The following is a 12,750-nucleotide window of genomic DNA, read 5'->3' as shown; positions in this document are numbered from 1 at the left end:
GCGGCGGGCGGCGGGCGGGGGCCAGGAGGCTCCTCCTCGTCGCGAACTCTGCATGACCTTGGCCAAGTCGCTTCAGTTCCCCGAGCTGGCGACCTCGTCTGTAAAATGCGAGTCATGGCCCTGTCTCCTCGATGGAGGCTCAGTGGCAGGAACGCCTGCGGGGCCGCCGGGGTCCGGGGCGGTTTGCTGGGGACGCCTCGCCGGGGGTGCGGGCGAAAGGGCTTCCACGGGGACCATTTTGTCACAGGCTTTGTGGGGGGAGCTCTCCTTTGCATATAAAGTCTGGAATATTACGAAGTACCGACAGAACTTTTGTTTCACGCGGTACGAGGGACTCGAAGGACATGGAGCCCTAGCTGGGATTCGCTTTTTTGAGGCCCGCGTTGCCCTGCCCTTTAGCGGTGCCCACGCTCCTGCTGCGGACCGGGCTCGGTTGGCATCGTCGGTAGAGGATGATGTGAAGCGACAGAGAACCTTAGCTTTCGACGAACTCACGTTTGTGATTTCCCGTTTGCCAGAACTCTTCCTGCCCACCTAGGAAGTTGTGCTGGCCAAGCAGGTGTAGTGTCTGTCCACGCCAGGTCTTTCTGAACCTCGGGGTCGGTGAGCTCTCCCGTTAGCGAATTTCAGTTCGCTAGAGGTTGAGTATGGGACAACTCATGGCACCTCGTTTTTCTTTTTTTTTTTTTTTCCTTTTTTTTTGGTGTTGGTGTGGGATTCCACGAACCCTCCCCACCAGAGGTCTGCTGTGAAATGGATACTCAACAGGAATGATAGTAGGTTACAAAAGTAAGCATGTTCGATGGTGTAGATTGGGAGAAATTCAGAATATTGGAATTGACCTAAACTGAAACTTCTCACTGCAGGTGACTAGCATGCAGATACCCTTGCTCTGACTTTCTGCCCCTCCACTGACATGGCCCACCGGGGTGGGGAGAGGGACTTCCAGACTTCAGCTCGACGCATGGGCACCTCGCTGCTCTTCCAGCTTTCAGTGCACGAACGGGAGCTGGACCTGGTTTTTCTGGATCATAGCTATGCCAAGCCTTGGAGTGCCCACCCAGATGCCAGTAGTGCCCGCCCCACCCGCATGCTCTTTGTCACTCCCCGGCGGCAGCACGAAAGTACCATGTGAGTTTGGGCTTCTGAGGGCTGCTGCTGCCATCATTGGGCAGTGATCAGATGGGAATTTAGAGAGGATTTTCTCAGGATTGACTGGGGGAGATTGTATGAGGCGTTTGGATGTTAAATTCAGGCATCTCTTAAGCAGCATAAGGATAGCAGGCTTGAATGTGGATATCTGTATGAGACAGCTAACAAGAATTAGGAAAGCAAGACATGGAAATGAAAAGCAGACGACCTATTCCACTTAGATAATAGGATGTGTGGAAAGGGGAAAATCGCAGAGGGTTATTTAACTGGTGAAGAAAAAGACTGAAAAGTTGATTTTAAAAGATTACCACACAGGATACGACTCCTTATCACATTAGTCCAGTGCTCTGGGTTGCTTGACAGTGGCAACAATAGCCTTTTTATAGTAATGCATTTTGCTTTTCTTGGCTTCACACAGGAAGGTTAGAAGCCAGTTCCCAAGACATTGCTTTTTCTCTTCCCTTGTTACAGAGCTGCTATCCATGGGTTAATCTAAACCCTTCTTATGTCTAATGGTATTTTCACCCAGCCTATGTTATAGGGTAAGGAAGTTTCATAAATTGACTACCTGATGTGTGATACAGTTACCTTTGGTCTAAATAAACCTGTTTGCCAATTCTTTTGCACTTTAAGGCACTCTAATTATGTTTCAAGATGTGTTGATATATTCTGTTATGGTGATCAAAGGAGGACTTTTGGAGAAGAGTTTTTTCTTTTTTTTTTTTTTTTTTTTTTGAGACGGAGCCTCGCTCTGTTGCCCAGGCTGGAGTGCAGTGGCCGGATCTCAGCTCACTGGAAGCTCCGCCTCCCGGGTTTACGCCATTCTCCTGCCTCAGCCTCCTGAGTAGCTGGGACTACAGGCGCCCGCCACCTCGCCCAGCTAGTTTTTTTGTGTTTTTTAGTAGAGATGGGGTTTCACCATATTAGCCAGGATAGTCTCTATCTCCTGACCTCGTGATCCGCCCGGCCTCCCAAAGTGCTGGGATTACAGGCGTGAGCCACCGTGCCCGGCCTTCTGTTTGTTTTTGATCTGACCTAATGTTTAATCTTTCCTTAAGCACTGGTTTCAGTTTTGTGGGGGGTTAGAGCCCTTGTAGAGGCTTCTTTAGAGTCCCCCCTCCTGGAATTGAGCCTTAATGACCTAAGGAGTTAGAGATATCAGGATGTGTGTGTGGTTTTTTTTTTTTTTTTTTTTTTTTTGAGACAGAGTCTTGCTCTGTTGCCCAGGCTGGAGTGCAGTGGTGTGATCTCGGCTCACTGCAACCTCCACCTCCTGGGTTCAAGCGATTCTCCTGCCTCAGCCTCCTGAGTAGCTGGGACTACAGGCATGTGCCACCATGCCTGGCTAATTTTTTTATTTTTGGTAGAGACAGGGTTTAACCCACCATGTTAGCCAGGCTGGTCTCGAACTCCTGATCTCAGGCAGTCCACCCGCCTCAGCCTCCCAAAGTGCTGGGATTACAGGCATGAGCCACCGCGCCTGACCCACTACGTGTGTTTTAAACATGTGCAGAATAGTGTTTTTTATTTCATTTCCCAATGACTTTTTAATTTTGTTGCCTTTTTTTTGGTTGTACATGAGATAAAATCTGTAACTTTAGGCAATAATTTAGCATAATCCTGATGCCTCTGGCCTAGGGCGTAACTGAAAAGCTCCTTTAAATAGTAGTTGAAGTCTTTTCCTTTTTGGCTGCATATTAGCTTCTTGCTGACATTAAAACTCCTGTGGCCACATCTCATGACATTTTCTTTTTTTTTTTTTTTTTTTTTTGAGACGGAGTCTAGCTCTGTCGCCCAGGCTGGAGTGCCGTGGCCGGATCTCAGCTCACTGCAAGCTCTGCCTTCCGGGTTCACGCCATTCTCCTGCCTCAGCCTCCCGAGTAGCTGGGACTACAGGCGCCCGCCACCTTGCCCGGCTAGTGTTTTCTTTTTTTTTTTTTTTTTTTTTTTTTGAGACGGAGTCTTGCTCTGTCACCCAGGCTGGAGTGCAGTGGCCGGATCTCAGCTCACTGCAAGCTCCTCCTCTCGGGTTCACGCCATTCTCCTGCCTCAGCCTCCCGAGTAGCTGGGACTACAGGCACCCGCCACTTCGCCCGGCTAGTTTTTTGTATTTTTTAGTAGAGACGGGGTTTCACCGTATTAGCCAGGATGGTCTCGATCTCCTGACCTCATGATCCGCCTGTCTCGGCCTCCCAAAGTGCTGGGATTACAGGCTTGAGCCACTGCGCCAGGCGACATTTTCTTAAAGTGAGATTCTGTGGACTTGGTTCTTTTGGTACTTAGAAAATTGTTTCCTTTTATAATCTCTGTCTCCAAATATAGACCCTGAAAATGAGAATTCGGCATGCTTTAAGAACTCTTTTAGGCCAGCGTGGCCAGAATATAATAGCAGTAGGGGTATAAGTGGGAGGTAGGGAGAAGTTGGCAGAGGTTACCTCGTGAAGGAATTTGATACTAAGAGTGGTGAGAAGCCATTGAAGGATCTTAAGCTAGAGATTCAATTTATACTTTAAAAAGATCATTTTGGATTTTTTGTTGAGTATGTTGTAGTGCAGGAGTAGAACTTATAGGATCAGCTGCAGGCTGCCATTGCAATGGACTGAGATGGGCCAGAAATCATGATATCTTGTATCGGGCAGGAACAGTACAAATGGAGAAATACAGATGACTTCGAGATGTATTTCATAGGTAGAGTGAATAGGTTAATAGGATCTGCAATAGTGAATTGGAAAGAAGAGCAAGAACCAGGGTTAAAGGAAAAGGTAAAATGAGGATGACAGATTTCTGGCTTGAGCAATTGGGTGGTGCCATGAGTTAGGGAAAACTGGGGGAGGATAGGTTTGTGATGGTGCAATCAAGAGTTCTCTTTTAGGTACACGTATCCAAGTACCTAGCTCAGTGTCTGGCCTAGAGAAGATTATCGGCTCTTTTGCCCACCACCAAATCTAGCTGCACGTGATTTCATTTCGTTTCATAATGATGTAATTATTTCAGTCATTGGAAATGGATGCAGTAAGGTCACTGAGGTCAAAAAGTTAACATAAAGTTTGGCAGATAGCCACTAGACCAGTTTGTTTGGCATAGTATTTGGGGTGACAAAGTTGGTGCAATATATCATAAAGTGGGAAGGACGCTTGGGGCACTAGTATTTCTTTTTTTCTTTCTTTCTTTCTTTTTTTTTTTTGAGTCAGAGTCTCACTGTGTTACCCAGGCTGGAGTGCAATGGCACAATCTTGGCTCACTGCAACCTCTGCCTCCCAAGTTCAAGCAGTTCTCCTGCCTCAGCCTCCCAGGTAGCTGGGATTATAGGCACCCGCCACCACGCCTGGCCAATTTTTGTATTTTTGTTAGAGACAGAGTTTCCCCATGAGCAATCCACCTGCCTTGGCCTCCCAAAGTGCTGGAATTACAGGCATGAGCCACCATGCCTGGCTGGATTTCATTTTAAAATATGAAAGACCTTTAGATGTTCATTTATATTTGTTTCTGTTCTAGGCTCTGTACAAAATGAGCTAAATAGCTAAGGTATGTGCATTCCAGGTCATCTGTCTTAGGTAATCATACAGAAGGAAATCATAGACTTTACAGCATATATTAATAACTACCAGTTGACTTGCTATTGAAAGGGAAAGTTTGTATGAATTTAAAACCCTAGACCAGCACTGTTTAACAGAACTCTCTGTAATAATAGGAATCTTCTATACCTGGGATATCCAGTATGGTAACTGCCACCACATGTATCTATTGAACACTTGAAATGTGGTTAATGTCGCTGCGGAACTGAATTTTTTATTTTTTCATATTTTTGAGACGGAGTTTTGCTCTGTCACCCAGCCTGCAGTGTAGTGGTGCGATCTTGGCTCACTGTAACCTCCGCCCCCTGGGTTCAAGCAATTCTGCCACAGTCTCCCAAGTACCTGGGACTACAGGTGCTTGCTGCCACACCCAGCTAATTTTTTGTTGTTTAGTAGAGATGGGGTTTCACCATGTTGCCCAGGCTGGTTGCAAAGTCCTGAGCTCAGGCAATCCGCACGCCTCTGCCTCCCAGAGTGCTGGGATTACAGGCGTGAGCCACCGTGCCCGGCCTTTTTTTTTTTTTTTTTTTTTTTGAGACGGAGTCTCACTGTGTTGCCCAGGCTGGAGTGCAGTGGTGCGATCTCGGCTCACTGCAACCTCTGCCTCCTGAGTTCACACCATTCTCCTGCCTCAGCCTCCCAAGTAGCTGGGACTACAGGCACGTGCCACCACACCCAGCTATTTTTTGTATTTTTAGTAGAGATGGGGTTCTACCATGTTGGCCAAGCTTGTCTCGAACTCCTGACCTCAGGTGATCCACCCGCCTTGGCCTCCCAAAATGTTGGGGTTACAGGCGCAAGCCTCTGTGCCCAGCCTGAATATTTAATTCTATTTAAATTTTTTTTTTTTTTTTTTTTTTTTTTTTTTTTTTTTGGGCCGAGGTCTGTCACCCAGACTGGAGTGAGTGCAGTGGTGTGATCTTGGCTCACTGCAACCTCCGCCTCCCAGGCTCAGTTGATCCTCCCACCTCAGCCTCCCATGTGGCTGGGACCACAAGCTAATTTCCGTATTTTTGCACTATGTTGCCCACACTGTTGAATTTGTGGGCTCAAGCGTTCTGGCCACCTTGGCCTCCCAAAGTGCTGGGATTACAAGCCTGAGCCCTTGTGCCCAGTAATTTCTTTTTTTTTTTTTTTGAGACAGAGTCTCACTCTGTTGCCCTGGCTGGAGTGCAGTGGCGCAGTCTCACTGCAAGCTCACCTTCTGGGTTCACACCATTCTCCTGCCTCAGTGTCCCGAGTAGCTGGGACTACAGGTGCCCGCCACCACGCCTGGCTAATTTTTTGTATTTTTAGTAGAGATGGAGTTTCACTGTTAGCCAGGATGGTCTTGATCTGACCTCGTGATCCGTCTGCCTCAGTTTAAGTAGTCGTATGTAGCTTGTAACTACTGTATTGGACAGTATCTAGGCAATCAACTTGTTAGCCACTTCTCTCCATTTGTACTGTTCTCGTCCCTAAACAAGCTATCATGATTTCTGGCCTATCTCAGTCAACTGCAGTGGCTGCCTCGCTGGTCTTCTAATTCCACTCCTGAGCTGTAGCCTACTAAACAAAAATTGAAAGTGATCTTTTAAAAATATTAGTTTGAGGCCGGGCGTGGTGGCTCACGCCTGTAATCCTAGCACTTTGGGAGGCTGAGATGGGTAGATCACGAGGTCAGGAGATCGAGACCATCCTGGCAAACACGGTGAAACCCCATCTCTATTAAAAATACAAAAAACTAGCCGAGCGAGGTGGCAGGTGCCTGTAGTCCCAGCTACTTGGTAGGCTGAGGCAGGAGAATCACTTGAACATGGGAGGCGGAGGTTGCAGTGAGCCGAGATCGCGCCACTGCACTCCAGCCTGGTTGACAGAGCGAGACTCCGTCTCAAAAAAAAAAAAAAAAAAAAAAATTAGTTTGAGAGTCAAATCAACTTGCTTATGGAATATATTGTCCTTTTTTTTTTTTTTTTTTTTTGAGACTGGGTCTTGCTCTGTCACCCAGACTGGAGTGCAGTGACATGATCACAGCTGACTGTAGCCTCAACCTCCTGGGCTCAAGCAAGCCATCCTCCCACCTCAGCTTCCTGAGTGGCTGGGGCTGCAGGCACACACCACCATGCCTGTCTAATTTTTGTGTTTGTTGTAGAGACGGGGTTTTGCCATGTTGCCAAATTGGTCTTGAACTCTTGGGCTTAAGCAGTCCTGCCTCAGCCTCCCAAAGTGCTGGGATTACAAGTATGAATCACTGTGCCTAGCTATATTTGTCATTTATTTATTTATTTTTTGAGACCAGCTCACTCCTGGGCTTAAGTGATCCTCCTGCTTCAGCCTTCCAAAGTGCTGGGATTACAGGTGTGAATTGCTGTGCCTGGCCGTATTTATTATTTATTTATTTATTTATTTATTTATTTATTTATTTATTTATTTATTTTTGAGACCAGGTCTTGCTCTGTCACCCAGGCTGGAGTGCAGTGATGCAATCATGGCTCACTGCAGCCTTGACTTCCCAGGTGCCAACAGTCCTCCCACCTTAGCCTCCTTAGTGCTGGGATCACAGGCATGTGCCACATGCCCAGCTAATTTTTGTATTTTTGGTAGAGACAGGGTTTCCTCATGTTGCCCAGGCTGGTCTTGAACTTCTGAGTTCAAGCGATCCACCTGCCTCGGCTTCACGAAGTGGTGGTATTACAGGTGTGAGCCACTGCACCTGGCCCATATTTATCTTTAAAAAAAAAAAAGATGTTTATCATTTTTTATATAGACTCATTGAAAAAATGACTTTGTGTTCTTCCAGTACATACCATCGTGTCTGAGAAGGCAGAGATCTAGACAAGTGTGGGAAAGATGACTTTGGATCAAAATTTTCTTGTGGATATAATGTGCTTATACATAATTTAAAGCTGACTGTATTAAAGATACATTTTTTGTCAACCAGATGATTGTTAAATACCTGTGAAGTATGTGTGGCCCAGTCCTATTTCCTCACCTGTTTACAGTGAATCAGATGTGCCAATAGATGTGGAGACGGTCATGTCAACGCCTATGCCACTCTATGACAATCAGAAGGCACGCAGCGTGATGAATGAGTGTGAACGGCACGTCATCTTTGCCAGGACTGATGCAGATGCCCCTCCTCCACCAGAGGACTGGGAGGAGCATGTCAACAGGTAGGCTGCTCATCAGGAGGATGGTCACTGCCCTGTAATTATTTCGTATCATCTTCATTGAAATAACACTTATTAGGACCTTATTTCATTTGCAGCAACACAAGTCAGAGTGTTCTCCAAAGTCTCACATTATAACTCTCAGTTCACCATGCTGTGTGTGAGCTTCTTGAGAGCAGGGCTTACATCTCAGCCATCTTTGCATACTTCACACTAGGACGTTGTCTGGCACACAGTAGGTATATAATGTTTGTTGGATAAATAAGTGAATTAAATTTGATAGATATGATTAGCTCTGTAGTAGCTTCTGTTGTTTAAGTTATGATATAGGGGTTACCCAAACTACAAAAAAATGAAATGTACATTTGTAAGGTATTGTGTTTAAATGGTTTATAACTAGGATGATGAAAGTTGTGAAGTCACATGAAAAGCTAACAGATGTTTGAGTGGCTTTTAAAAATAGATTTGCAGGCTATGGAGGGCACACTGAAGCCTGTTTTCATGAGTATATTGGCTAGTTTTGTTCCCAAGCTTTCTACTGCCCCAGGGGACTCAGTACTCCTCTCCTGGTCATTTGTCCCTGTTCATTTGGTAAACATTTACCTAATCACATAATATCTTTTTGGGAATATTTATATGCCATACAATTCAACTATTTAATGTGTACAGTCATTGGTTTTTAGTATAGTCAGAGTTGTATATTCATCACCACTATCAATTTGATAAACATTTTCATCATCCCAGAAAGAAACCTCATACCCATAAACAGTCACTCCCCATTTCCTCCTAGCTTCTCTGGTCTCTAGGAAGCACTAATTGACCTTTGTCTCTATAGATTTGCCTATTCTGAACATTTCATGTAAACGGAATCATGCAATATGTGGTCTTTTCCTACTGGCTTCTTTCACCCCGCATAATATTTTCAAGGTTCATCCATGTGGTTGTGTGTATCAGCACTTCATTCTTTTTATTGCCAAATGATATTACATTGTATGGATAGCCCACATTTTATTTATTAATTAATCAGTTGATGGATATTTAGGTTATTTTCATTTTTTGGCAATTGTGAATAATGCTGTTATGAACATTTGCATACAAGTTTTTGTGTGGATCTAAGTTTTTAATTCTCTTAGCTATATACCTGGGAGTGGACTTGTTGGGTCATATGATACCTCTGTATTTAACCTTTGAGGAATTGCCAGACTGTTTTCCAAATTGGCTATACCATTTTACATTCCTACCAGCAGTGTATGAGGGTTCTAGTTTCTCCACATCCTTGACAACACTTACTAATTTTCTTCTTTTTAAAAAAAATTATAACCATTCTACTGGGTATAAAGTGGCATCTCATTGTGGTTTCAACTTACATTTTGTTGATGGCTTTTTGTCTGTGTATCCATATATCTACTATATATAAGGAAATGTTACTTCTTATATCAGGAGTTGGTAGGTGGTAATTTTCCACAATTTCAGAGAACCCTTATTTTCTAATGTAGAGAGAGAAAGAGGGGTAGAAAGTTTGAGGTGATTGACATGATTACTGAAGCTGGTTGGAAGTTGGAAATGAGATTGAACAGGTGTGCTTGTGTGATCAAAACAGCAGCTGTTGAGGGAGGAGCAGTTCTGCACCTTGGTTGAAAAAAGCTTGTGAAGAACATGGTTGGGGTCTTGCATTGGAATTAATTTAGTGCCTTAAGAAGCTCTTTTCTCACACCTGTAATCCTAGCACTTTGGGAGGCTGAGGTGGGTGGATCACCTGAGGTCGGGAGTTCAAAACCAGCCTGACCAACATGGACGAACTCTGTCTCTGCTAAAAATACAAAAGTAGCCGGGTGTGGTGGCGCATCATGCCTGTAATTCCAGCTACTTGGGAGGCTGAGGCAGGAGAATCGCTTGAACCTGGGAGGCGGAGGTTGTGGTGAGCTGAGATCACGCCATTGCATTCCAGCCTGGGCAACAAGAGTGAAACACCGTCTCAAAAAAAAAAGAAACTCTTTTGAGCGTCAGATAAAGAAGAAAACTAAACTGCTATGAATGAAGATCAACTACTGGAATATTGCTAGAGTCAGTATATTCAGCAAAAGGATTTATCAGTTTTTACAGTTAAAAATAGAAATAACAACGATGGTAATAACAAAAAGGAGCCAGCATTTGTTGAGTGCTTTCTAGGTGCCAGACATTGTATCAGGCTCTTCAAATGCATTGTCTCTTAGTCCTCCCATCATCTCTGCTTGGAGGTATAACCCCCTTCATCTCTGCTTAACAGGATGAAGAAACTGAGCTCAGAGTGTTTAAGAAACCTTAATTAGGAAGTGATGGAGAAGGAGTTTGTTCAAACCAAGCAGTCTGACTCCAGAACCCAGTGTTCTCAACCACCATACCCTCTGCCTTAATTAAGGGCAGTAAGAAGAGATTAAGACCAGTTAGTGGTGGCTGAACAAGGTGGCCTCGTATGGTTATGTATCCCTTTGTGGTATTTTCCACTACCTTTTCCTTTGCAATTTTGCAAAGTACATAGGAGAACTGTGTGATTTTTTTTTTTTTTTTTTTTTTGTCGTCAGTTCATCCATGGTTATGATTAAGAGGTTTTTGTGGACAATTCATACTTACCAAAGTCATTAGAGACTTAATAATACTATAAATACCAGTTTTTTTGTTTTTTGTTTTTTTTTTTTGAGGCAGGGTCTCACTCTGTCACCCAGACTGCAGTGCAGTGGCACAATCTCAGCTCACTGCAAGCCTCAACCTCCAGGACTCAGGTGATTCTCACAGGTGGGAACCTTAGCCTCCCAAGTAGCTGGGACTACAGGAGTACGTCACCATTTCTGGCTAATTTTTGTAGCTTTTGTAGAGATTGGGTTTCGCCATGCTGCCTAGGCTGGTCTCAAACTCCTGGCTCAAGTGATCTGCCCACCTTGGCCTCCCAAAGTGCTGGGATTATAGGTGTGAGCCACTGCACTTGGCCGAGTTTCTTAATTTATAAGGAGAGATATAACTGCAAAGCATAAGAGACACTGGGGTGGTCTGGCCAGAGTGTCTGTTCTCAGCTGGAAAGTCTGGAAAACTATTTTATTTCAGAAGTGAATAGATGAGTGGAGAGTCTACACAGGAGGCACAGCAGAATAGCTGGAAGTACACATCTTTCCTCTAGGCAAGGTGGGTCCACAGAGTAGGCCAGGGTGCACTTTCTCCTGCCTGTCCTTTAGAGAAGCACTGACGGATTCTTATCTTTGGCTTTTCTTTCTCCAGTTTCCTTGTGGACCACCATCCTTCTGTTACGACATTGCCACAGACTGATGCAATTCATTAAAGCTCAGTTGATCCTAGATTATTTGTTTTCTTAGTGTCTGATGAGATTTTGGAGGCCTTCTCTCATTGGCCGCAGTCTTACAAACCGTCTCTTTTGGTTGTAACTTTTGTATATAGCCGATTTTATTATTTAATGATCACTTATTAGCTTCAGTTTCAGAGATTATGACCCTGTCCCTGAGTCTGTAGCCTGTTTGGAGCTTGCAGTTCCTTCTGCTCTGATTATAATCATTGTGTTGCCATTCTTTCCCTGACTTGATTGTTAAATTGCTGCTTCCTTTCTTCTTGTATAAAGTCATGTAAAATTAGTTTCCCACATCAAGAGCTCCATGAACGGTGTAGGTCGGCTCCCTGGAACTCTGGAGTTTTTTCCCGGAGAGTTTACTAATCGCTCTTTGTCTGTAGAGGCAGAAACTTAATTTCCTTGTTAAGAGCTTTTTTCCTCCCTCTTTAATGATTTCAGTAGATACTGTCTTCAAATAACTTTATGTATATAGGCCAGTCACAGTAGCTCTCGCCTGTAATCCCAGCACTTTGGGGGGCTGAGGCGGGAGGATCATTTGAGGTCAGGAGTTTGAGACCAGCCTGACCAACATAGTGAAACCCTGTCTCTACTAAAAATAATAAAAATTAGCTGGGCGTGGTGGCGAATGCCTGTAATCTCAGCCACTTGGGAGGCTGAGACAGGAGAATCTCTTGAACCTGGAAGGCAGAGGTTGCAGTGAGCCTAGATCGTGCCACTGCACTCCAGCCTGGGCAACAGAGCGAGACTCCCATCTCAAAAAAAAAAAAAAGAAGCATGCTCCTCCCTTCCCTGCCCCCGACTCTGGCTTTCTTTATTAATGATTGATATTTTGTGAAACGGTTTAAATATTGCTACCTTATTTAATTGTCTGTATTAGGGGTTGTCTGTGACCGTGGGCTGATTTAAATTTGACCCATTGCTTGTTTTTGTGTGGAATGGTTTTTACATTTTTAAATGGTTGCAAAAAAACTTAATACTGTTTCATGACACGTGAAATTAAAATTTCAGTGTGCGCAAACTTTTATTGGGATACAGTCATATTCATTAGGTATTATCCATGGCCACTTTTGCACTAAAACCACAAAGTTGAATAGTGGCAGAAACCATATGGCCTGCAAACCCTAGAACATTTCTGTCCAGCCTCTTATAGAAAAAATGAGCTGCCTGGGTCATGTTCTTGTGTCTGCGTGCCATGGCATGTGACTTAGAGGACCTTTGAAAATAATTGCTATTTGCTGGCATAGTGATGTAGTCCTGAAGATGTTGGGCCAGCTTTTTTTTTTTTTTTTTCTCCAGATGTTTGTCAAATGCCGTTTCATTAGTTGCATAGCTTTTGAAAGATATTTAATAAAATTCTCCTAACACATGATACTTCTCAGCATTGCTCAAATGGATTTTAGGACATTTCCAACATTTCAGCGAAAGAATGTAGTATCCAAAAGCAGACTTTCTTATCTTAGAAATCAGAAATTCTGAATTCCAGCCAAAAACACCCCATTTTCCTTTTCTGAACTTTCTTTAATTATATATTCAATATTGT

The 12,750-nt window shown here is 44.1% G+C and overlaps 1 protein-coding gene across 50 annotated transcripts in view; it reads left to right on the top strand.

Moving 5' to 3' along the window:
• KANSL3 (KAT8 regulatory NSL complex subunit 3) overlaps positions 1–12,750 on the top strand; it is an 89,824-nt gene that overhangs the window by 282 nt on the left and 76,792 nt on the right. For 25 of the 50 annotated variants that reach the window (XR_012421875.1, XR_012421876.1, XR_010580295.2 and 22 more), the window contains exons 2-3: positions 867–1,131; positions 7,709–7,879. Coding sequence is in view for 13 of the 50 variants with exons in the window: in XM_074010981.1 (XP_073867082.1) it covers positions 917–1,131; positions 7,709–7,879 (386 nt within the window). In the remaining 37 variants the exon portion in view is untranslated. Of the gene's footprint in view, positions 1–74; positions 790–866; positions 1,132–7,647; positions 7,880–7,974; positions 8,116–12,750 lie in introns of those variants that run through there. The other 25 variants (XR_012421877.1, XR_012421879.1, XR_012421887.1 and 22 more) reach the window with 10 other exon arrangements.

Source organism: Macaca fascicularis, chromosome 13, assembly GCF_037993035.2.
Source record: "Macaca fascicularis isolate 582-1 chromosome 13, T2T-MFA8v1.1".
Classification (NCBI taxonomy): Eukaryota; Metazoa; Chordata; class Mammalia; order Primates; family Cercopithecidae; genus Macaca; species Macaca fascicularis.
Note: the sequence above shows the minus strand (reverse complement) of the source record. Positions and strands in the feature narration are given on the sequence as shown.